The sequence below is a fragment of the Triticum dicoccoides genome, chromosome 3A (genome assembly GCF_002162155.2).
Source record: "Triticum dicoccoides isolate Atlit2015 ecotype Zavitan chromosome 3A, WEW_v2.0, whole genome shotgun sequence".
Classification (NCBI taxonomy): Eukaryota; Viridiplantae; Streptophyta; class Magnoliopsida; order Poales; family Poaceae; genus Triticum; species Triticum dicoccoides.
The window spans coordinates 688,906,507-688,932,124 of NC_041384.1; the positions used below are offsets into that span (position 1 = coordinate 688,906,507).

The 25,618-nt window shown below is 45.5% G+C and overlaps 3 protein-coding genes across 3 annotated transcripts; all 3 read left to right on the top strand.

Annotated features, from left to right (window-relative positions):
• The first annotated feature begins 4,437 nt into the window (after positions 1-4,437).
• LOC119270234 (beta-glucosidase 5-like) lies at positions 4,438-8,419 on the top strand. Its single transcript, XM_037552221.1, has 13 exons — positions 4,438-4,694; positions 4,801-4,864; positions 5,000-5,058; positions 5,348-5,423; positions 5,518-5,589; positions 5,750-5,837; positions 5,961-6,219; positions 6,582-6,697; positions 6,764-6,978; positions 7,203-7,231; positions 7,433-7,535; positions 7,702-7,789; positions 7,920-8,419. Exons 1-13 carry the CDS (start codon positions 4,569-4,571, stop codon positions 8,149-8,151), a joined length of 1,527 nt encoding a protein of 508 aa, XP_037408118.1. The 5' UTR covers positions 4,438-4,568; the 3' UTR covers positions 8,152-8,419.
• A 4,281-nt stretch (positions 8,420-12,700) lies between these two features.
• On the top strand, positions 12,701-18,105 carry LOC119272888 (beta-glucosidase 3-like). The gene is made up of 7 exons (XM_037554244.1): positions 12,701-12,943; positions 13,052-13,115; positions 13,261-13,319; positions 16,934-17,049; positions 17,116-17,330; positions 17,540-17,568; positions 17,770-18,105. Exons 1-7 carry the CDS (start codon positions 12,701-12,703, stop codon positions 18,088-18,090), a joined length of 1,047 nt encoding a protein of 348 aa, XP_037410141.1. The 3' UTR covers positions 18,091-18,105.
• Positions 18,106-22,658: 4,553 nt separating this feature from the next.
• LOC119270235 (beta-glucosidase 5-like) lies at positions 22,659-25,396 on the top strand. Its single transcript, XM_037552222.1, has 2 exons — positions 22,659-24,898; positions 24,972-25,396. The coding sequence occupies exons 1-2, from the start codon at positions 24,333-24,335 to the stop codon at positions 25,201-25,203; spliced, it is 798 nt and encodes a 265-aa protein (XP_037408119.1). The 5' UTR covers positions 22,659-24,332; the 3' UTR covers positions 25,204-25,396.
• The last annotated feature ends 222 nt before the right edge of the window (positions 25,397-25,618 follow it).

Below are 25,618 nucleotides of genomic sequence, written 5' to 3' on the forward strand. Positions count from 1 at the left end.
CGAAGGCCACCGACACCGCGTCATCCGACTCCTCGTCGAAGTCCGCCACCGAGTTAGCAGACTCCCGCTCCTCCAAGTCCACCAACGCGTCAGGCCACTCCTCCTCTAAGTCCGACACAGCTCCAGGCCACTCCTCCTCCTCCAAGTCCGGCAAAGCGTCAGGCCACTCCTCCTCCAAGTCCGCACAGCTTCAGGCCACTCCTCCTCCTCCAACTCAGCCACGTCAGCCATCTTCGCCGCCTCAGCAATCACGGAAGAGAGCCGCCTCAGCTATGGTGCGTAGCAGTACAAGTCGAGGTAGTATTGGAGGTACAGGCGGAGGCAAGCGATTTCAATATGGTCCAAGCAGCCTCGCGCCTCTTCCGCAGAGGCCTTACGACAAGTCCGAGGAGGAAAACACAGCCATATCGAAGGCCGAGGTGGAAGCCCATTTTGCACTGAAACCGCCACCGCCGCCAAGGGAGAAAGTGCCTGAGGAAAAGATTGACCACTTCATTCGTATGGCTAGACCACTAGCTCCCAAGACTGTTGACACAAACTATGAGCGCCACCTCAGGAAGTTAAATCGAGCACGTCTACAGAAAGAGGCGAGCTCGAGCTCGAGCAAATCAGCTGGCAAAAGGAGCGGTAAAACCGTTCCCCAGCTGGGAGAACAGGCGGCGCAATCAATCCCCCTGCTTGTTGTGCCAACAACACATGAGAGTAGGTGTGCCCAATATTATTGTGGGCAAACCGTTTACATTCCCGAGCTGGGCGATGTGGTAATAACCGAGGAGCATATAAGGCAGGCTGAAATGCTCAAGATCACTGTTGGACAACTCCTCGACATCGAGCCCATGCCTCCGCTTAAAGAGGAGGAAATAAAACGGAAATATGTCCGGGGCCAACCTTTGGTCGAGCCAGACGAGGTGAAGAAGCTCCCAACGAGAATGTATGAATTGCATCAATGGTACATGGACATTACCAAGATTTTCAATCGAGAGTCCCTCATGGTGAATGTCAAGATGGATCATTACTACCATGAGAAAGTTGTGTCCGTTGAGTATTCATAACTATTTTAGTTATACAATCAAGACGCACTCGACAAATCTATCGTCAGTTGCTATTGTCTGTAAGTGATTTCTTTCTGTAATTTAAGTCTCAAGCTAGCTGTAGTGATCATTTTGATCAATCATTACCTGTAATTATCCTCACTATATTATTTTCTGTGGTATTATGCAGGATGAAGATTTATGAAATGAAAAAAGGTGGACGCTATGGCATTGGGTTCGTTGACCCAAATACCATTAATGAATAAACATGGAAATTAGATCCATATTACGAAAAAAGTGTAGAGGAAAGCATTCTAGAGTTCTTCAAGCGCCTCAAATACAATGAAGATATATTACTTCCTTACAACTTCGAGTGAGTCACACTGTCTTGTACTACAAATTCTGTTTTTGCCTACTAGCTAGCTACATGTTTTTGCTTATATATGTCCGCTTAATTGAGACATGCAAACGTGTGTGCATGCAGATTTCACTGGATATTGTTAATCATTAAAGTTGATGAAGGAACAGTTGAAGTACTAGACTCACTACTTAAAAAACCAAGTGACTACACCATCGTGTCTGGGATAGTCAACATGTAATTTCAATCATTATTAACTATATCTCAGCCTATTTAGTTCGTCATTTCCTGATATGAACTATTTAATAACCCCTTTATTCATTTTCTTTGTCGGTGGGTAGGGCTTGGGCAAAGTTCATCAACGTCACTCCAGGCCAATGGAAAAAAAATCTGAAATGGTATCGACCCAATGTAAGTAATTAAGTAGTACTAGCTAGCTAGCTGCCATCTCTTTAATTATCATGTTTGATTAATTATTATCTGATCAAATTCCATTCTCGTAAAGGCCCTGAAGCAGGCGTCGGGGAATAATCTGTGTGCATACTACATTCGCGAGAACATTCGCATGATGGCGTCCGAAAGGAGCAGATCTCAAAGACAGGAGTGGGTACGTTTGTCAGAACATTATTCACAATTTTTACATCATTATCGATATCTAGTCACACAACTAATACACATGTATATTGATCTCCTTCTTAACAGTTCAAAGAGGTGCGGGAGCAGCTCTTACCAGAGGACCACATAGAAGCAATTCAAGAGGAAATAGCGGGATTTTTGCTCGACCAGGTCATAGATCCCAAAGGAGAATACTATTACTCACTACCGCCCCAATGAACCACTTCCAATTGTCATCGTGCTCCGAAGGCACCAAATAGGCTAATGCCACTGGCTCGGAAGGCACCAATTAGGAGAAATTGTATATAGCTACCTAATTGTATACATATATACATGTGTGTATATATGTGTGAATTAATGGTGGTTGTGAGACATTCGATGATATATATATATGTGTGTGATTGGTTCTACTAGAAATTTTATTTATATATGTGCATAACATGTACAATATGTAACATCGTAAAATACCAGCAAACGAAAAAAATTAAATGAAAAATACAAAATTAAATGAAAAAGAAATCATAAACCCAAAACCCTCCCAACCTTTTAATACCGGTTGGTGTCACCAATCGGTACTAAAGGGCTCCCTGCCCCCGGAGTTGGCTCGTGCCACGTGGTTGCCCTTTAGCACCGATTCGTGCTGAACCGGTACTAAAGGGGGGGCCTTTAGTGCCCACACTTTAGTGTCGGTTATCGAACCGGCACTAAAGGGCCTTACGAACCGGTGCTATTGCCCGGTTCTGCAATAGTGACAGTAGCCCGCATTTTAGAACAAGTTGCATCTTGTACCAACTCCGGGCACGGGTCAGGGCACAAAAAAGTTTGCCAGCTCACTTGGCTGGATTATTTGTCTGGTTGAGCAAAATAATTCTTCTGCACATATAAGTTGACCATGTAGAAGTTTTTTCATAGATGTTTATGCAACCATTAGTTGGTATTCACTTGCGGCACTTCAGCTAATCACGTGGGACTAATCACGGACTGTGTGCAGTGTTATATGAGCCACACAGTTACATGCATGCAGTTCTAACCGGGTTTACGCACGTAATTTTTTGTTTATGGAACTTAATTATTTCCATTACTAACCATCAGACGTACTAATTGCTCCGACACTCGCCCGGTACGTAGCACTGTAACCATCTATTTTGATCAGACCAAATGACCCTTCTCGACTTACCCCTGCTATTTAGGATTGATCTCACGCTAAGTTGCTAACAGATACTCCTACATGAAACTAACAGATAGAGCTATGAGATCCATCCTAACCTGCCCAATACGTTTACAACAGCACACTCAACCCTGCACAGTTTATACAACATGGTTGTACAATTTTTAACAATGGAAACATTGGACTTATCGCACACAAAGCATCACATTCGGCAAATTTCAAATTAACTATTCGATTAATCAATCGCCAGGTTAGAGTTTCTCGCACGGACCGCTAGTTGTCATGGCCAGCAACACTGGTCATGCACACAGAGATGTACGGCAATTTGGGCAGGTCCTTCATTTAAAGACACTAAATACTGGGGCTAAAACTTATGCGAGGCCAAAATTCATGTAGATCATGCAGACAAACAAAAAATGCCCGGGCCAAAATTAGGGATGAGCCGTTCATGTGCTATGTGAGGCCAAAATTCATTAAATAGGTGTAGATCTCATGCACTGTTCGCCTGAAATGAGCGGGGCCAAGCAGACATGAGGATGCATCCATTGACGCATGCACATGTTGTGTAGTACGAGCTTAGTGCATAGAAACTTGGACATGTGCCGAGTTTGGCATCGGATCCCAACACGATGGCACAAATAGGAGCGGCAATATGGCTACACTTTATTGCGATCCCGGACCGTACCCTGTGTATATAGCGCTATTGTTGGGAACTGGTATATCATTCATATTACACGCTGGCACTCATTGTATCCATCTTGAAGCATGCATGACATGGCCTAGATAAAGTGCGCCAATGCCGCCGTGCGCTGAAAGTGCGCTCCGAAGTTACTTCCCACTATGACCAGCCTAAAGGAGATATGCACATACGTAGTACACAATTAATGACGTGGTGTTTTGGCTCCTAGGTGCATATGCATTCATTGTCTAAATACACATTTTAAAAAGTTGAAAATTTTGAAACAAAAATCTCGCGGGTATATTCGGACATTCTATGTACATGCACAAAGTTTCGGTGAAACCGACGTTTTTTATGGCTTGTGTAAAAAATAAAGAAATGCAAAATGAATAGTCCAGATATACATACGGGATTTTTATTCGGAATTTTCAACTTTTTAAAATGTGTATTTAGACAATGGATGCATATCCATCTAGAAGCCATTGTCAATTTCCGTTAATTATTGTTTTCAAAAGTAGTACTACTTTTTAAACGAGATTCATGTGGTCCGGGAGGTGATTTGACTCTTCGAGAAGCGAGCCTGCAAGCGGCGGCTGCAGCACCGCCCATTCTCGTGCCAGGAAAACGAGCCAAAAAATCTGTAAAGCGGTAAGCGCCTTATCCTCCCTGGGTACAGAGTACAGACACTGGTGGGTTCTGGCTGCAGGGCAGCAAGCAATGGATTCCGTCGCCTTCTTCTCGCTGCTGCTTCTCTCCGCCGCCGCAGCTCCTCCCGCTCTCGGCTTCACGCGGGCCGACTTCCCTCGGGACTTCGTCTTCGGAGCCGCCACCTCCGCGTACCAGGCAACAAGCCAACAACCATGACCCAGCAAAAATCTGAATTGTTTTCATTCGGCTTGTGTTTTTCCGCCCAATTTACTTAGCCTTTGGGGGGTTTGTTTGGCTGCAGTACGAGGGCGCCGTGGCTGAGGACGGCAGGAACCCAAGCATCTGGGACACCTTCACTCACGCAGGTAATTAACCAAATAACCATTCAGGTACTCAGGCGGCTCGTGCTGATTTGGGACTAAGATAAAAATTGGATGCTGATGTCTGGTCAGGTAGTTATCCTGTCAGGTTCGTGCTGATATTTCTTGTTCTGACGACAGGGAAAATGGCGGATAAAAGCGTAGGTGATGTCGCTGCCGACGGGTACCACAAGTACAAGGTAGGTACAAGCTTCTAAATCTGCCCATTTTTGGGGGGTCTGCATGGCTGATTGCAGTGATTTTAATCAAGGATGCAGTGCAGCCGTCTGCTAGTGCTATCAAACTGAACCTAACAAGCTCTGTCTAGTTCCTTATTCTCTCTTCTCTGCCAAAAACAGAATAAAATTTATTCTTATTTCCTATCTATCAATTTTATTTTATTTTGCTGTGCTGAAGTGTTGTGATTTCCACACTGAATATCTGAACATTCTGTTTTAACTTTTAACAACACATGTTCTGATGTTTCAGGATGATGTGAAGCTCATGGTTGACATGAACCTAGAGGCCTATAGATTCTCCATCTCCTGGTCAAGGCTCATCCCAGGTATAAGCACTTGCCATTATAACTCCATTGCACTATACTAGAAAAGAAGAACACAAAATTTAATCTGATTGTTAGTTTCTAATGAGATTTGCAGATGGCAGGGGAGCTGTCAATCCAAAAGGACTCGAGTATTACAACAATCTAATAGATGCGCTAGTGCAACATGGTACGTTTATTTTCTGTTGTATATAAATGGAATTGTACTGGCAAAACAGATTCATATATTAGTAGCCTAGTAAATGATCAACACTTCTTAAAGAAATGCAGAATCTATTTTCATGTGTCTCCACTATCTAAACTTATGTGTGTCCATCATGTTTCCTCAGGGATTCAAGTCCATATTATGATTTACCAGCTTGAGTACCCTCAAATACTGGAAGATGAGTATGGAGGATGGCTAAGCCCTAGAATTGTGTAAGATCCCAGAATTTCTCCCTTGTAGTGATGAACTAGCTCAGAATCTTCAAATGTCGAGACGGCCTTACTTTCCTAGTCCTGGTATTAATATTTCCTCACAGGTGCTACTGCAAAATGCAGGGAAGATTTCACAGCATTCGCAGATGTTTGCTTCAGGGAGTTTGGAGACAGGGTCTCCTACTGGACTACGATAGATGAACCTAATGTAGGTGCGATGGGATCTTACGATATCGGAGTGATCGCACCAGGACATTGCTCTGATCCTTTTGGAGCTATAAAATGTACCGTGGGTGACTCAACTGTGGAACCATATATAGTAGCTCATAACATGCTATTGGCGCATGCATCGGCAACTAGGCTTTACAGAGAAAAATATCAAGTGAGTGATTTTGGGCCTAAAATTTAGAACCAGTGCCTCTCTGTGATTATAAGCTAGTAAAATTTATGTTGCTATCTAATATAAATTCTGATATATGAGTAACTGTATATTCTTCAAAAAGAAAAATATTTTAAAGAGAAAGTATTGTCTGACCATATATTCTTCTCAAGAGAAAGTACTGTCTAACCATATACTGATATGTGGGGGTCAATCACTATCAATTGTAGTTTGTTGGCATATTAAATATTTGGATTTCTCAACATAAGGACTGATTAGCTGCACAAATACATCACTTTTAATTTCCCATGATGTATATTCATATGGAAAGATTTATTTGTCCATAAAAGAAGTTTTGCATGTAGGCCATGCAAAAGGGGGTTGTCGGCCTAAGTATTTACTCCCTTTGGCCTTATCCTATGACAAACTCTACGGCGGATTTAGAAGCAACAAAAAGATGTTTGGACTTCTTTTTGGGCTGGTATGTTATCTTTACTCTATCTTTGCTCCAGAAATGCAGAACTAACCAGCTTGTCATTCCTTTTAGGATACTAGAGCCCTTGATGTCTGGAGATTATCCAGAAAGAATGAAGAAAATTGTTGGTTCTCGTCTTCCACCCTTCACAAGAATCCAGTCTGAAGCTATTATTGGTAGTGCAGATTTCATCGGGATAAATCACTATTATTCTGTCTATGTGAATGATCTCCCTATAAAGAAAGGCGCTCGCGACTATACAGCAGACTTGTCAATCAGCTACAAAGGTAAGCATCCTTGATTTAGTGTTCATATTTTTTTGTAGCAGAACTGCAGCACTAGTGGGCAATGTGTTCCCTTTATCTACTGACAAGATAATGATGCAAACAGAAGGTTCACATTGTCAATATATTAACTGATGAAATTTGTTACGCTTCTGAAGCAGATTTACAATCTAAGATTTTTTTATCCAAATGGCACATCTAAGAAAATATATGTTTCATTGGTGCAGCTTCTAAAACAGACCCGCCAGCCGGTAAGGTAAAGTTCTTCAATGATGTGTTTGTCAGATACTACCGGGTTCAGCTGTTCTTTTACATGAAACGTTAAATTTGGAATTCTAATCTAACACGAGATACCAGAAATCAATGAAATACACTTGAAGGTCATGCAGTTGAGCAATACTGGGATTGTGTCTGTCTTGCAAGTTGTGACATGAAGAAGAACAACTTGTGAATGCAGGCTCCACCAACGTCTTTTCCAAGTGACCCTGAAGGATTGCAACGTGTGCTACTGTACTTGAAAGAAGCCTACGGGAACATTCCCATTTATATCCAAGAGAATGGCAAGTCGCCCTAGTTCCTGATTACGATGTTCTCCGAAACAAAACAAAAACATACTAGTTCAATCATTCTATCTAAAATCATGTCAATGTTTACGGACATCATCGTTGGTTTGCAGTTCATACATATTTGATGGTATCTTTTGCCTGCTCTGCTTTCTCTCTTCAGGTCAATCCTCTAGTAATGACACTCTCGTCGACACCGAGAGGACCGGGTACTTGAAGGGCTATATAGGGAGCACATTGGCTGCATTAAGGTCAGTCGTTCGAAAAGAAAAACTGCACATGTTTTTTCTGCATCACTACAATTTCATGCAGTTGGGGCGCCCTGTACCCAGAACTTCAGAGTTCAGAGTTCAGTTACCATGGTGATGTTTTGCTCTGCAGGAATGGAGTCAACGTGAAAGGCTACTTTGTCTGGGCTTTCCTGGACGTCTTCGAGTACCTGTCAGGGTATCAGGCACGGTACGGCCTGTACCGTGTCGATTTTGACGACGAGGCGCGGCCACGGCAAGCCAGGCTCTCTGCTCGCTGGTACTCTGCCTTCCTGAAGAACAATAACGATGACATCCATGTTCAGAGTGAGCTCAACAGTACAGGATGGCATGCTGAACAATGAGTCGCATCGTCGGACACGTAAATACATAGGCATACCACATACACATAGATACGGACAATGTTGTTCTCTTTCCTTCATAGGGAGAGTCAGCAGTGGATGCATCATAATACTACATCTCTAGTGTCTTTCGACGTCAAGTAAAACCATAAGGACGGACCCATCTCTACCGTTTCCTTGCTGAAAATTTTCAGGGGATGTTTGATTGGTATATCAACATTGCCAGCACAACAGCTGCTGCTATGGTTTTTTTTAACTTTTTTGACATACTCATCGAACCATGCAATGCAAGTGACGTGTGAAATCGACGCCATGAAGGAAATCTGGTCAGAAGTGCCGCTACAAAGTAAGGGCATCGTTGGTCCCTAGGTATCCGTCCGCGGACAGTGGTGCGGAGCCAGGGGCGTAGCCAGGCCCCAGGCAACTAGGGCTATGGAGGGCATTGTTGGCCCCTAGGTATCCGTCCACGGACAGTGATGCGGAGCCAGGGGCGTAGCTAGGGCCATGGCAAGATTGTTTGGACATGGGAAGAAAATGGTTTGTTCTCTGCCCGATCAGTCTATCGTGCTCACTTTGCCGCACGAATTGAGGCGGCAGGAGCCACGGAAATATGAAAGTCCAGAGCACCGGCAACTTGCAAGTTCTTCTCCAAGAATTGAGGCGGCAGGAGCCACGGAAATATGGAAGTCTAGAGCACCGGCAACTTGCAAGTTCTTCTCCTGGCTAGCGGCAAATTGAAGATGTTGGACGTCGGACAGATTATAGAGACGACTCTGCTACACCCAGCGGCGTGCCCGTTCTGCGACCAGGAGCCAGAAATGATTGATCACCTGCTCCTTGAATGTGTTCTCGCTCGGCAAGTTTGGGCCGTCATCATGGATAACTGGGAAAAGCCTCACTGGACACCGGAGCCGGAGGCTGAACTCGTGGGATGGTGGACCTCCCTCAATATTCAGAAGAACAAAAGAAAAGAAACATGGACGGTGGTCACTCTAGTGGCTTGGACACTGTGGAAACACAGGAATGACATTGTGTTTAACGGAGCTTCACCTTCCGTGAATGAGGTTCTGCGACGTTCGAAGCAGAGGGACAAAACTGGAGGGCTGCGGCACTGTTGCGGGAGGCAGGATCGCTCCCAGTCAGGATAGATAGGGTGAGCGATAGCGAGTAGTCAGCATGCAGTCTCGGACTCATGCAGCCGTGGGTTTGGTTGTTGTAACGTTGTGATAACTCGCCATCTTGGCATCTTCTATCTATGATCTCGATACGTCTGCTTGACATATCCTTGAAAAAAAAGAAGCTCCACCACTGCTCGGTCCTTCTCTTTAGTCAATGATCTCCACTGCCGCAACCGGATAGATAATTTGAAAAGATGGTCAGCAGCCTTGCTAGGGAAGACCCGCTCGATGGTAAACTTCTTGCGAGTTGTCCAAAGCACCCAGCGAAAACCCGAGAACCCAAACCAAAATAACCTCTTAATCTGGCCACCCAAGCCATTGACCAAAAGTAACAATTCGTCGAAAGAGCATGGGGCCCATGAGACATGAAGCCACTCCCTCAAACCGCTCCAAAAGAGACGCGCTAGAGGGCAAGCGAAAAGAATGTGGTTCGTGTTTTCCACAGCCCCACACAGCGCACAGAACTCCGAGTCCAGCCCATTTCTTTTCTTAATCTAGTCTGCAGCCGGCAACCAACCATGCATGGTTTGCCACATAAAACAGAGAAATTTATGGTGCTGCCCGTCCTGCGACTCCTTGTTGTTCCCCTCCATGCCCATGTCGAGCGGCTGTGTCCATATCCGGATTTTTACTAGATTTTGAAACAGAGAAATTTGTAAAGATTTGTCTTTAAATGGAAAGTTGTGGCTACATCCAAGTGCAATGCACCCATGATGAACAGTTAAATTATAACAAATAGCAAAAAAGTTTTGAAACTTTGTTGAAACCCGAGATTCTAGAAGTAAGTTGTTAATGTAGACCAGAAGACGCCGACAAATGAGATGTCTGTAGCAAATCTCTGCTCTGAGAAAAGAACACCGTGAGAGCCTATATAACGCCCTAGGTCCGATTAGATGGAGTCGTGGAACACAACTCCGGTGCAACTTAACGATGAACACAGACGGCGCTAACATTCTATGCCACCTTAACGTTTACATATGCATGTCCAACCAGTCAGAAATGTTGTCAAATTTAATAATCCCCTCACTAGTGTTTATTTTTGCAAAAAAAATTATCCCGATGTCAGTCGTATGTGCTACAGAAACTCTAAGTGGCGGTCCTTGATAACACTAATCCCAATTACGATGATTTTAAGCTATTTACTCATCTAGTATCACACACATGGTACTAATTCATCGGATTTTTTTAACACAATACAAACACAGATTGCTCCCGCACGCACCCCTATGAACATACGTATCCTATCCCTATAAGCACCTTCGAGATACCGAGACGGCACAACATTTTGAGATTGACGAAGTTACCATCAGGAGAACGTCTCCTCTCACTGAATAAAATCACCGGAAAGCCTAAAATAAATCTAAAAAAATACGAACGCCAATGCCAAATGTAGGACTTGAACCGGGGTGGGCTTGCTCCACCAAAAGAAACGTGACCATCCAAGCTAAGCTCAGTTGAGATCCTCCATATTAGTGTACGATGTTGTAGTAAAAAAAGTTACTGTATGGTGTTGTAGTCCCTTTGACACGTGTCAATCCGTCCCACTTTCCTAGATGCTGATGATGTTGATTTTTTTTTTCAAAATAGGGGCATAAGCTTTGCCTCATCTATTAATTAAGAGGAGAATAGAGTTTGTTTGTTTTACATCCAACCCTCATACAACACATGGTGATTACTCTCACATCCCCTAGTTTCTTAGCTCCTACGGTGCTCCAAAGCTTTACTTCGTTTAAAATGGTGTTGAGCAAGATTGTCGGTGCACGGTGCACTTTTGTGACGGAAGACACGTGAGTTTGTCTCATTCTAAATTATCCATGACAGAAGCATTGTGAGTGAAGCCATGGACTTCCGATTGAGGATGTTCGAGCAGGTCCTTTTAGCTCACCAGTACTTTACAGAGCCATCCAAGTGACAAGTAGACCCCTAGTTTCTCAATGACCAAGTTTCAAAGCCTAATGGTGAAACGAAACTTGAAGAAGAGATGTGCCACGGATTCTTGTTCCCTTTTGCAAAGTGGGCAAAAGGTGTAATTTGCCTACCCTTGCTTGGCCAATCTATCGACGGTCCAAATCTAGTCTTTGTAGCACTAACCAAGTGGAGAACTTGACCTTTGGCGGAGCCCACACTTTCCAAACCTTTTGCTCCATAGGGTAAAGAATCATGCCCAAGAATTGTGCCTTGTAGGTGGAGGTCACCAGATAGAGCCCACTAGTCAAGTGTTTCCACACAATGTTGTCCTCGGAATGCTCATCAAGATAGAAGCCATGCACGAGCATCCAAAGGGTAAAAAATTCCCTTATGTGATCAACGGAGACGATGGTGGATGGGTTGATCTTTAATATCCAAGCATATTTCTTAAGGGCCTCACGCACCTTCCATATTGTTCTCGAGGGCGCCTCATAAAGAGGAGCAACTTCTTTGGGCTTGCACCCAAGGAGTCATGGAAGTCCCAAAACGATGTTTTTGTAGCATTACCCACGATGATGGTCGTGGAGGTGTAGAAGAAGTTGAGATCCTCCTCATCATATGGATTCCCCATGCCAACCCAAATTTTGGTTGGCTCCTTTCATTCAAACCATGGCCAACGTAATTGCAAGGCCCGAGCGGATTTGTTGGTGCTGAACACCCCGAGACCATCATATTGAAGTGGACGGCACACCACGTCCCAATTGACTTTTGCACTAGTAATCTTGTCCGAGCCACACGAAAGAAAGGTGTAATCACGAACTTGAGTAAAGCCGTGCAGGCAATGGTGCTGATGTTTTGGCCCTACCAAGTGACAAGTTTTTCGATCATCTTATCTTTAATGAATTGGAAGTACATCTTCTTCAGTTGCCAGACCGAGAGAGATAGGCCTAAATATCGAATGGGAAAAGAAGTTCTAGCTTTCGGCAAGCTTCGAAGGATGCAACAACGGCGAGTTCCATCTTCCAGGTCACAAGTCACTGGAACAAGGCCCATTCTTGCTTCTATACATGTGCCGTCATCTTTTATCCACACCAGAGTAGCACACATCAACAGGTGTTTTAACGTCAAAGCACATCATCAAGCTAAGTTAGCGATCGAAATTAAAAATAGGCCTCTAGCTTTTCGTTGTCTCTCTTCAGATGCAAGACCTCGTATCGCGAGAGATGCCCTCGCCATGTCAAGTGTGAGACCTTTCACACTACTCTAAAATGTTGCTAACGGAATAAAAAATTTTGTTGTTCAAAAAAAAAGGAGGAGGATGTAACCCAAATGAAGTGGTTGCAGCGGATGGGCATCCGAAAAGATGGCGATACACTGCTTTCCGGTGGCTCTACCATATCGACGGTCACAAAGCCAACATGAGATTCACGTGCTGAAGAAAGGGAATCCAAAAGTTCTGAAGCAGAATGAGCCACACCCAACCGACGGCGGCAGTTTCCAAAAGGAAATCCCTTACCTTATCCGGTATAAGCAGGCGTACGGACAGCCAGCCGTGTGAGGGCAGCAATGGCTTCCATCGCCTTCTCCTCCCTGCTGCTCCTCCTGCTCCTCTCCGCCGCCCATGGCGCAGCGGCAGCCGGCTTCACGAGGAGCGACTTCCCGCGGGAGTTCGTATTCGGAGCCGCCACCTCCGCGTACCAGCCTACCAGGCATGCAACGATCGTGAACCCCTGCAGTCTAGTCTGCTCCCGTATTGGGCTGGTATTCTGTTGCCAATCTTAGCTGGGGTTCTACTTGTACTACTATTTGGCTTGCAGTACGAGGGCGCCGTGGCTGAGGACGGCAGGAGCCCAAGCATCTGGGACACCTTCACTCACGCTGGTAACTAACCAATTAACCTGTCAGTTCCGTGCTGATTTGTCAAGAGCTGGACGCTGGTCGATGTTGATCAGGAGCTAAATGCCTGTAGAGTCCTATGCTCTTCTCCTTTTTTTTTGCGGAATTATGTTCTTGTTTACGACGGCAGGGAAAATGGCGGATAAAAGCACAGGTGATGTCGCTGCCGACGGGTACCACAAGTACAAGGTATGGCACAAGCTTCTAAATGTTAGAATAAATTCGAGGCCACCATTGATTTACCGAGGATCAAGCAATCACACAAGTACGACACCGAGATTTGTTAACGAGGTTCACCATCATGGCTACATCCCGGGCCTGACTACGGGCGCTCCTCTCCGTGACACCGTCACAATACCGCACCTCGGCCGCCCGGGCGCCGGCATACGTCGCCGGCTCTCCCGCGTGCCCGTGCTATTATGTTGGCATAGGTTACATCGTGTGTCTACCCCCTCTATATATGAGAGGCCTAGGATACAAGTGTCCTACTTGGACACGACTCCTACTCTGTCTACACACCGTACGACTCCAAATCCAACTGTAACCTAACTTGTACAATAATATTCGACACAACTCTAGCAAACTCCACCTTGGCGAATATTCTCCACCATCTTGAATTCGTCCGTGCGTCAAACCTCCATGTACATTGGACTTGAAATACACCATGAGCACCGCTGCTACTCCCAGACTCCATGTGACTCCACCTGCAACTGTAGTCCCTTCTCGTCTTTTTCACAGTCAATACTTGAGCAAAATTAACTTCCTCATTACTCTACGTTGTACTCCCAACTTTCGGAGAATCCGTTCAACGTCATCACACACCGATCATTAACCTGCGTGAAAGTGAACAACTCACATATTGGACGCCACACATAAGAGTTACCTGAACTCAACATCACCGCTCTTTCTTGACCGCTTGTCTGAAACTTGAAGGAACTGCACCGTCGCCCTGTGTCACCTTGAGTCAAATTCACAGTTGTCTCACCCTTTCCCCCGGATAGTCTCTGACATGTCCCACAGCTATAGCACTCCACCTCCTTCTGTACTTGTCACCCGCACTTTGTCATGTGCACCGAACACCACAGAATATACGGCCATGTACTCTCTCTGTTTTTGACAATTTCAGACTTTCCGTCACTTTCACAGATTCTCCATGGTCAACTCATGTCCATCTTCCGGTACCGATAGATCCAGTCACCAACTTGAATCTGGTACTCGTCAACACTGCTTCAGCACCCTTTGCACAATTTTGTCTGACCCCATGTCTACCATTAGTGCCATGGTCTGTCGCTGTGTCCCGTGCTTACCGCACGCCTCGCCGCTATTACCGCATCGAGCCTCTGCTGTCCTGGTCGAGTCTCCCGGGTAGCTAGCCCCCACTGCCTCAACCCCCACTACAGAGAACCACCGATCATCACCGACCGATGTCGAGTATCACGTCTCCATCAAACCATTGGGCCCCAGTCCGATCCACATGTCTCTCGCTATCCCGCTGAAATAGGCTTCGATTCTCTGATATCTTACACCGTAGCCCCTCCATCAGCACAGAGTGAAGTCTTTTGCCAGACTCCAGCTCCACCTTCAACATGACTCCATGATAGATGATCAGTCCACCCTCACGCCCCGTTGACTTCAAGCTTCGTGTGTACACCACCTTGAATCAACCCTGCGTAATAGTCTCGTCGAAGCCGCACAAGCCCCCAGGCTTGCACCACGTGTTTCCACGCCCCAGAAGCCAGCCACCATCAGCATCACGCTCCTATGTCTCGCTGAAATCACCGCCGTCTTCTACTTTGACCAACATCCCTGTCGGTCCATAGACTATCCAGTCCGACCCAGCCGAAATTATCCGACTGCAACCATGCTCCACCCCGCGTCGTGTCCGCCCGCACATCTGTGCATTGCCTTGACGCCCTGTGTACACTGGCGGAGCTACATGTAATGAAAATGGGCTATGGCCCGCCCATTCCAAAGCTAATACAGTGTAGGATTAAAGTAAACTGAGCCACGAGAAAAAAATATAGTGATCTTCCTTCATATTGGCCCGCCCAGCTTTGGTTGGGTAGCTCCGCCACTGCCTGTGTATGCATGATCCTGCCACGACACACTCCAGACTCCTCCGAGCCTTATACGCTTGTCGCCGTCTTCGGTTCCCTTTTGACTTAGCTGAACAACATCACTACTGCCATGCCGTCTCCAATCCATGTACAAAGCAAAGAATCCCAAGAAGTAGTCCCTCGTAGCCTTGTGCCGTGTAACAACTAACTCAAACTCTCAGCTCAACAGTAAACAATACACGTGCTTGACCACCTTTGCAATCTTCCTTGTTCTTTCCTTTCTCATGATCTAAACTCGATATGGGCAGCTATTTTCATGTTCTGACACACTGCAAAGCCTCCTGGAACCAGACTTTTTTTTCCTTAAACAAATCTCTTCACGTAGCTTCACGTTCCTGTGTTCTCACGTACCTCCAACCTGCACTGAAACAAGCCCTGTAGCTCTCCACGGATTCATGTGTGCTCCGCTGCGCATCGATCCATTGCCCGCCGCCTAGCGCACCACGTCCAGACTCGGCGTTCCGCTCAGCCGAACAGCTAGGATAGTAGCCTCCGTTGCACGCCTCACACGCCAGCCTGTAGATGCCTCGGGCCGGCCGGATGCCATCCGCCTGCGCTGCTGCTGCCTCGGCCGCTACTGGGATTGCAGCCGCCATCACACCATGGCCTTGGACTTCTCTCGCACGCTGCCCTGGTTTTGATCGGATCGAACGATCCGATTTGACCTGCTGCTTCCGCTATACGCCGCGCCGCCGCTGAGAACTCCGCCTGCTTCCAAACTCGTCGAGATGTCAAACCCAAGGACGCTGCCTGCCATACACGAGTTCGCCGCCGCCTTTGATCTGAGGCTCGATCTCGCTGATGCCGCCTGCTGCCACATACGCTGTCTCGCTTGATTCAATTGCTTCCCAAGTACCGATGTATCCCGGTCGATCGCTCGTCTGCACACGCCTCCTCAACGACTTACCACGCAAACACCATCAACCACAACACCTGTTCTTCTTCCTCTAGATCAACTGTCTGAAGCCTTCTCAAAACTTGCTCATGATACTACTTGTTAGAATAAATTCGAGGCCACCATTGATCTACCGAGGACCAAACAGTCACACAAGCACGACACCGAGATTTGTTAACGAGGTTCACCATCATGGCTACATCCCGGGGCCTGACTACGGGCGCTCCTCCCCGTGACACCGTTACAATACCGCACCCCGGCCGCCTGGGCGCCGGCACACGCCGCCGGCTCCCCCGCGTGCCCGTGCTATTATGTTGACATAGGTTACATCGTGTGTCTACCCCTGCTATATATGAGAGGCCTAAGATACAAGTGTCCTACTTGGACACGACTTCTACTCTGTCTACACACCGTACGACTCCAAGTTCAACTGTAACCTAACTTGTACAAAATATTTGACACAACTCTAACACTAAATCTGGCTGTTTTTTGAGGGTCCGCAACCGCAAGGCCGATCAGGAGTTGCACCTTCATATTTGCTTCACACTCTCTTTGCAATCTTGCGTATTTGTGAAAAAAGATTAGCCTTGTTATCTACCATTTTTCCTTTCTGGTGCAGAATTGAAGTTTTGTTTCATCCCATGTTTCAGGATGATGTGAATCTCATGGCTGACACGAACCTAGAGGCTTATAGATTATCATGATCTATAACTTTTCATAGATTATCATGTGAATCTCATGGCTGACACAAACAATCTACCTTTACTTTATCATGATCTATATTCATCTAGGCCATGCAAAAGGGGATTATTGGCCTAAATATTGACTCGCGTGGACCTTATCCTTTGACGAACTCTACTGTGGATTTAGAAGCAACGAAAAGATGTATGGACTTCAAGTTTGGCTGGTATGTTACTTTTACTCTACCTTAGCTTCAGAAATGCAGAACTAACCAACTTGTGGTTCCTTTTAGGATACTAGAGCCCCTTACGTCCGGAGATTATCCAGAAACAATGAAGAAAATTGTTGGTTCTCGTCTTCCATCCTTCACAAGAATCCAGTCTGAAGCTATAATTGGTACTGCAGACTTCATCGGGATAAATTACTACTATTCCATCTATGTGAGCAATTGCCCTTCAGACAAAGGCGTGCGCAACTATACTGCAGACATGTCAATTAGCTCCAAAAGTAAGCATCATTGCTTTACTGTTCACAAATACTCCTATATAGCAGCAGTTGTGGGCAATGTCATCTACTTATCTGCTGACAACAGAAAGTTCACACTGCTAACATATAAACTGACTAGACAATTCATTACGCTTCTGAAAAAGATTTACAACTCTGAGATTTGTGATCCAAAGGGCACATCTAAAAATATACATGTTTCTTTGATGCAGCTTCTAAAACAGACCCACCAGCTGGAAAGGTAAACTTTTTCATCAATGTGATTGTCAGATACAAAGACTGGGTTAAGCTATTCTCTAGATGAAATATCAAAGAGCTAGAATTCTAAGCTAACACGACATATTAGAAATTAATGAAATGCGCAAAGGTCGCATTGTTGAGCAAGATGCTGGGATTGGTCTATCTTCCAGGTTTTGACATACAGAATAACTTCTGAATGCAGGCTCCCGCGACGTCTTTTCCAAGTGACCCCGAAGGATTGCAGCATGTGCTACTGTACTTGAAAGAAGCATGGGGAGACATTCCCATTTATATCCAAGAGAACGGCAAGTTGATCTGGTTCCTCATTACAATGTTCCCAAAAAAGCAAAAAAATAGTTCAAACATCCTTGGAAAAACCACGCCCATGTTTACCGGCATCATTATTAATAGTTACAGTTCGTACATATTTGACGATATGTTTTGCCCGCTCTCCTTTCTCTCTTCAGGCCATGCATCTTTTTTTTTGAACCGGGCATTACCCCTTTCCATTACTGCAACATAACGGAAATACAGCAGTCCAAAAAAAGGAGAAAAGGGGAAGCGAGTCCAACGCATCGCCGGGAAACCCACTGTGAGCACTCGCCATCGAGATTACTCACCGCGGGGCGAAAATCCGACGACACCTAAACACAGTAGCTAGCATCCAAGGCCTAAAGCCCCAAAAGAACACAAGACATAAAGCTCGCACTCAGCAGAGCAACAAAGTTCAAAACCACGTAAAGGGGGAAGTAACTCAGAACAACTTTTCGAGCCATGGAGCAGCATCTCCAGCAGATCAACACGCCGCCTCATCTTGGTTTGCCGCGCAGATTCTCATCATCATCGACGCGTTTTCTTTCAGCATCTCTGCCCCGCCCCTCATGGTAGCCGCTTCATCTTGCTTCATCAGTCCTGCCCAGTAGCACATTAAGGCACAAGTAGAAAAAATACATTCAAACGGGTTTGTAAGTGGTTTAAATTCAAAGGTAGCTCTATTGCGACAGGACCAGATCGCCCAGCATACAGCAGCAATCCCTGTTGTATAAAATTTTTCCCCACCAGGGAAGAACGCATAGCACCATGCATAAGCTTGCCAAATGTTGTCGGGGCACAAGGGAGTGCCAAACATGCATGCCACCGTCCTCCAGGTCACCCTGGCAACATGACATGTAAAGAACAGGTGTTGAGCAGTTTCTCGCCCAACACAAAAGGAACATTTAGGATTTCCTTTCCACCCTCGATGTTTCATCACTTCTCTCGTTAGGACAGCGTCCTGAAACAGCTGCCATAAGAATATTTGTATCTTCAAAGGTATTCTGGCATTCCAGATCCATCTAAAGTCACACCCAGCAATGTTCCTCTCCAAGAAAGAGTAAACTGATTTAGTAGTAAAGGAGGATTTCCCTCCCAGGCCCCATCTAATCACATCGGATGCCTCTGAAACACAGGCTTCTCTAGCCATTTCACTCACACTCATCCATTGATCACTGAGTTCATTACTCAATCTCCTTCTAAAGAAAGAGGAGGGATCAACATTTTAAGCACTGAGCCACTGTGCACTCAGGGAAATTACAGATGGAGAATAAGCGAGGAAATTGATCCGCCAGAGGTGTGTTGTTCCCAATGGGGTCAATCCACACCCTAGCAACATCCCCAGATTGTATAATCACTCTTCTCCCGGCCATGTAAAGATATTTCACCTTCATAATGGCCTTCCAGCATGGAGAATCATTGCTTTTCATTTTAATACTAGCCACTGTGGCCCTCTTAAAATACTTGGCTTTCACAATATCTTGCCAAAGGCTAGTTTTAGTTTCTAGTTTCCACCACCATTTAGTAAGTAAACTGAGGTTCTGTTTGTGTAAATCTTTTACACCCAGCCCTCCTTTATTCTTAGATCTGCATATTCTAGTCCATTTGACAAGATAATATCGCTTTTTATTCTGGGTCACATGCCAGAAAAATCTCCTTCTACACTTGTCAATCCTAGCAAGTATAGTTTTGGAGAGAAGAAACATGGCCATATAATAAAACGCAATGCTAGAAATGTTAGCATTTAGCAGTGTCAGGCGTCCTCCGGATGAGGCATTCCCCCCCAATCCAGAGTCACACTTTTGAATGTATCTGGATTCCAGAAAATCCCAGTCAGCAACTCGCAAGGATGAAAAGGTCACTGGCACTCCCAGATATTTCATGGGAAAGTGCCCTATTTGGCAATCAAACATTTCAGCATATGTTTTAAGAATATCATCATCCCCCCACACATAGAATTTTACTTTTTTGGAAATTGATCTTGAGCCCAGACATGAGCTCAAAGATGTACAACAACAATTTCATATTTACTGCCTTATCTAGGTCATGATCAATACACAAGACCGTATCATCTGCATATTGCAGAATGGCCACACTATTTTCAATAAGATCTGGTGCCAGCCCAGTAATTAAATTGTTTTTTGCGCTAATAACACCATCTTAGATAAGCACTCAACTGCTATGTTGAAGAGGAATGGCGACACAGGGTCTCCTTGTCTGACCCCCTTAAAACTTTTGAAATAAGGTCCCATGACATTATTCAACTTAACACTGACAGTGCCACCAGTCAGGACACTTTTGATCCACTTACACCAAGTGGTACCGAACCCTCTCATCTCCAGACATTCCAACAGAAAATCCCAATTCACTTTGTCATATGCTTTCTCGAAATCGAGCTTAAGAACAATGCCTACTCTTTTTTGATGGAAGTGTGATGTAAAATCTCATGCAAAGACAACACCCCATCCATGATATTTCTATGTTTAATAAATGCATTCTGATGTCTGCTGAATAACTTGTCAGCAAAAGGTACTACTCTGTTATCAAGCACCTTAGTAATCAATTTGTAAGGACATCTCAATAAACAGATGGGTCTAAACTGCTGGATTTTGTTGGCCCCATTGACTTTTGGCAACAAAGTTATGATGCCATAGTTCAGTCTACTAACGTCGAGCTCTCCTGCATGGAAGGCAGTGAACATCTTCATTATGTCCTCTTTAACTATATCCCAACAATGCTGGTAGAATTCAGCAGGTATATTATCCGGGCCCGGAGCCCTGTTGCTTTTCATGGAAAATAAGGCCTCTCTCACTTCCTCTTCCGTAAAAGGCCTATTAACATTCTCATTATCTAGCTCATTAAGCTTCTCCTCCGCTCCCCAACTATCAGGGTCAAGATGAAACATATTCCCCTGAGCTGGCCCAAAAAGACTTATAAAAGTCAGTAGCATGTTCCAGGAGCTTCTCAGTTCCTTCGATCACCGTATCCCCAACATTAAGAGAATGAATAGTATTTTTTCGTTTATTTCCGTTGGCTATTTTTTGATAATAAGCCGTGTTTCGGTCCCCCCCCCCAAGCAACCATCTCTCTTTAGACTGTTGCAACAAAAAAAGCTCCTCATTAATAAGTATTTCATTCAACTCCACTAGGAGGTCCGTCTTCCTACCAAACATTTCATGGTCAATATTACCATCTTCTTCTAGTTTTTCAATAAACGCAAGTTCATCTCTAATCTCCTGTTTCCTTTTCTTCTCATGACCAAATTTGTTTGATCCCCAACCTTTGAAGAATTTCTTAAATCTTTTCAATTTGATATTCAAAATATCAATAGGATCGATAGCATTCACTTTTTGGTTCCAAATCCTGTTAACTAGAGGAACAAACTCCTCAGACTTTAACCAACTCAGTTCGAATCTAAACTCTCTTTTTTGTGGAGCTCTAATAACATGATTATCAGAGTACAAAAGGAGAGCATTGTGGTCAGAGACCTCCCTAACGAGTTTCTTCCTGTTAACAAAAGGAAACATGTCTTCCCAATCGTTGCTCATAAGCACACGATCCAGTTTCTCTAAGGTGGGGTGTGCTTGATTATTAGACCAAGTGTAGGTTCCTCCACTCATATGAATCTCATTCAAACACATAGTGTTGATGATTGAGTTAAACAGATCAGAATGCACCGAGCGGTGCCATCTTTTATTCTTCTCCCCACTATGCCTAAGAATATTGAGGTCACCTCCAATCAACAAGGGGGTTTGAATGTGGCAGCAAAAATCTGCCAGTTCACCAAGGAAATCACTCTTGTCACACTCATGAGCCGCTTCATACACTGTACACAGTGTCCAAATTTTCTTCATAACAATATCATAAAGAGATACCTGCAGAATAAATCTGCCTTTCCTCCAAGCAACTACTTCAAACTTTTCTTTTTTGACACCACACAGGATGCCCCCAGCCTTACCAATTGATGGGATCCAATCCCACTCAAACAAACTATAAGGATCAAGTTTCCTGAAATAACTCTCCAGGAAATCCTTTTTTAACGTTTCTTGCAAACAAATAAAATCAAGGGAATGGTCTCTGATTATATGGGATAGGCAGGTTTTCATCCCTTTTTTTCCTGCCCCCTGCAATTCCAAAATAGACCTATCATTTATATCTTTTTCCCTTCCTCCCCCCTCTGGTGGCCCTGGTATTATGAACAGGGCTGCCAGCTTGTTTTTTCTCAACAAGGTGCTTTTGACTTCTCGTAGTGGGTCTGAAAACAACTATTTGAACTTTAGGACTCTTATTTTTCCTAGACCGGACCATGGTAAATTGTTCTTCCATGTCCTCTTCTCCATCCCCCCACTCAGTACTAACAGGAGTTGCTTCCCCTTTTCCATTGGTGACATATATCACCTCTTCTTCATCCCTCATATTATTAATTTCTTCCTCTCTTTTAGAGTTTTCCCCCCTTATTTTTTCAAGTTCTCTAATGATATCCACATTAGAGAAATTATTATCAGGGAAAATTACCCCCATCTTAACAGCACGAATCATGAGCTCAGGATTAGATAAAGCATCAAAAGAGTTATGATTTGCTAAGTTGCCTTCCAGGTTTCTCTTTCTGGAAATGGCCACAGCCTTCTCTTGCATTCTTCCTTCCATATTCTGCAAGTTCCTCAGGCTAAATCTCTTAACTTCTTCAGAAACAAGGGGAGGTGTAGGGATCACCTCTCCCACATCCTCAGAAGAAGAGGTGGGGTATTGTACCAGGTAGTCTGATTTTCCCAGCTTGGAGAGGTCCTCCCCCTCACATTCCACCACCTGCTCACATTCCATAGCCACATTTAACTGAGCTATATTTTTATGAGTTACAGCAGCAATGAAAGAACATGCATTATCATCTTTTTCTACCTGAATCTCATCAGCATTATGCTTGGCATCATCAATATCCAGCATTGCTTGAGAACCTTGAGCTTTTTCTTTACTGTACGCCTCCACGACCATAGTCTCAATCAGCAACATATTATCTTCTGATTCTTCAGACTCCATACTTTCTTCCTCTTTTGCGTCAGCAGGGCCATTGTGCCCACTATCACCATACTTGCTGCACCCCTCATTTCTCTCTTTGTTTCCAGATTTGGGGTCATGCTTGCCCCAAGCGGCTGCTTTTGTATAAGGGGATTTTTTGGTATCCTCCTCCACCTCCACAGCCTTTTTTTCTCTCTCTGGGTCACGCACCAGCACTTTCTCAATTTCATAGAAAAAGTCAAAGAAGTGCGTACCCAGCACTGCCTCAGCTACCCCTGGGAGCTCGTCCACATTGCGACAGCCCAGCCGGACCCTGACAAATTCAGGCTTGTGCAGGGTGGCCATGTCGATCTCGAGCGGGACACCCACCAGGGAAGAAACATAGGCGACATTCCTTTCATTTCTTCTTTCCAGAGGAATATTAGCTACTTTAACCCAGGCCATCTCCATGACTCCCTTAGCCCCAATGTTGGTCGACCAGGGAACAATTCTAACAACTACACCACAAGATTTAAGGATCATCATGTCATTGTAACATGCTTTTTTCACATCTCTTTGATTGGGAAATCTCATCACATAAGTATTAGGACCAATAGTACGGGCAATACAGTGCCACTTAGTCCCAATGTAATCAGAGAACGCTTCTTCTAACTCCTTAACACTAGCTTCCCCCTCAATGACAGTAATCACAACACTAGTAGCTCTTCCCTTAAGTTGTTTAGCAGTGCACGAATCAGGGATGTAAAAGAACCCCTGCCCTTTGGCCTGGAAGGCACACATGGGTGCAACGCACTCCCAAGGTAAAAAGGTAACACACATCGAAGCCAAGTGCCCCATCTTGCTACATCTTTCGCAGAAAGCTTGCGGGCAACTAGTGGGAGCATGACTAGTAGCTTTGCAGATAGGACATGGATCATGAGCTTTGGAAAGGGGCACCTAATTGAGAGGAAGCGCGCGTGATGTAGTATCAGGCGCTGACATCTTCTTGAAGGCGTGAGCAGCTTCAGATCCTGAGGTGTTAGGGTTCTTCTCCACCCAAACACCCCCAGATCTCGCCCGCTTGGCGCGTTCCGCTGCATCATCCCAGCGCTCAGTGTCGTCGGAGGCCAACACCATCTTCTTGTTGGTGGAGACGTCGTCGCCGTCGACATCCCTGGACCAGGAATAGCGCCCGCGTCCCCGGCCGCGATCGAAGCGACCGGCCCCGCGCCCCATCCTGCCAGATCCGAATCCCTCGCGCCTTCCACCGCGAAAACTCCGGTCGCCGAACCCCTCCATCACCTTGGGCTCCCTCTGGGATGAAGATACCACCTCTCCGAACGATTTAGGGTCACCTCCAATCTTCCCCTCCCACCACCGGAAGGAGGATGAGATTTTCGATCTAGGGTTTTGCGGCGCCGCCCAGAGGTGGGAGAGGGCAGCTTCTAGGTCAAGAATGGGATGCTCCGCTCGGCCTTGCGTTTTTGTACCCCTCGCGGGACCTGCCCCCACGCCATGGATCCCTCGATCTCCGTCCACGTGACCATCATCAGCGGCGGGCTGCGCCACCGCGCCCGGGCGCGGGCCCAGGATGCCTGGGGCCCGAGATCTCGCACCCGCATCGTGACAGCTCGGCGCACACGCCCGCACCCCACCGAGACGTGCCGTGCTCCCGTGTACCGCCGAGCCGCTCGCCGAGATCCGATCCCGAACCCTAGCGAAATGACATGGAAAGGACACGATCTGTCCGATGTCGACGCTCTCCCCATCGCGGAGATAGCGCGCGTCTACCGTGACGCCCCTCTGGTCGGTCAGAGCGAGCCAGAGAGCCCCTCGACGGAGGAGGATCTCGCCGTCGGTGAAGGTGACGGTGCGCGCCGCGGTGAAGTCCGGTGCGAAAGAGACGTGCCAGCGGACGTCGCACTCCATCCTCGTCGAGGCCATGCATCTAGCAATGACACTCTCGATGACACCGACAGGGTCGATTATATGAAGAGCTACATAGGGAGCGCATTGGCTGCACTAAGGTCAGTAATTCAACAACAAAATTCCTCAAAGTCTTCAGACTTTAGTTACCATGATGATGTGTTTGCTCTGCAGGAATGGGGCTAATGTGAAAGGCTACTTCGTCTGGTCTTTCGTGGACGTTTTCGAGTACCTGTCAGGGTATCAGTCACAGTATGGCCTTTACCGTGTTGATTTCGACGACGAGGCGCGGCCACGGCAAGCCAGGCTCTCTGCTCGCTGGTACTCTGCCTTCCTGAAGAACAAGAACAATGGCATCCATGTTCAGAACGAGCTCAACTATACAGGATTGCGTGCTGAACAATGAGTCGCAATATCTTATGGTCAACCTATATACATAGGCATACCACATATGTATAGATACGGGCAATTTAGTTTTCTCTTATTCCTTTCTAGGGACGGAGATAGGAGCACTAAATAAATCATTGAATAAAAGAGGAGACGACGGCGTTCACTGGTATCCTTTGATGTCATCAACTGAATAAACCATAAAGACCCATCTCGACTGTCCATGTTACTTTTACTTGCTGAATATTTCAGGGAAATATTTGATTGGTATAGCAACATTGCTGGTGGTTGTTATGGTTTTTTCTTCCTTTTTCTAACAAACTCGTGAAATCCACGTCGCAGGAAAGAAATCTTGTTGCAAGTGCGGCTAAAAATTAACATAGGGTTGGGACAAAACAGTTCCTCCGCTCCAAAATAAGTGACGTGGTTTTAGT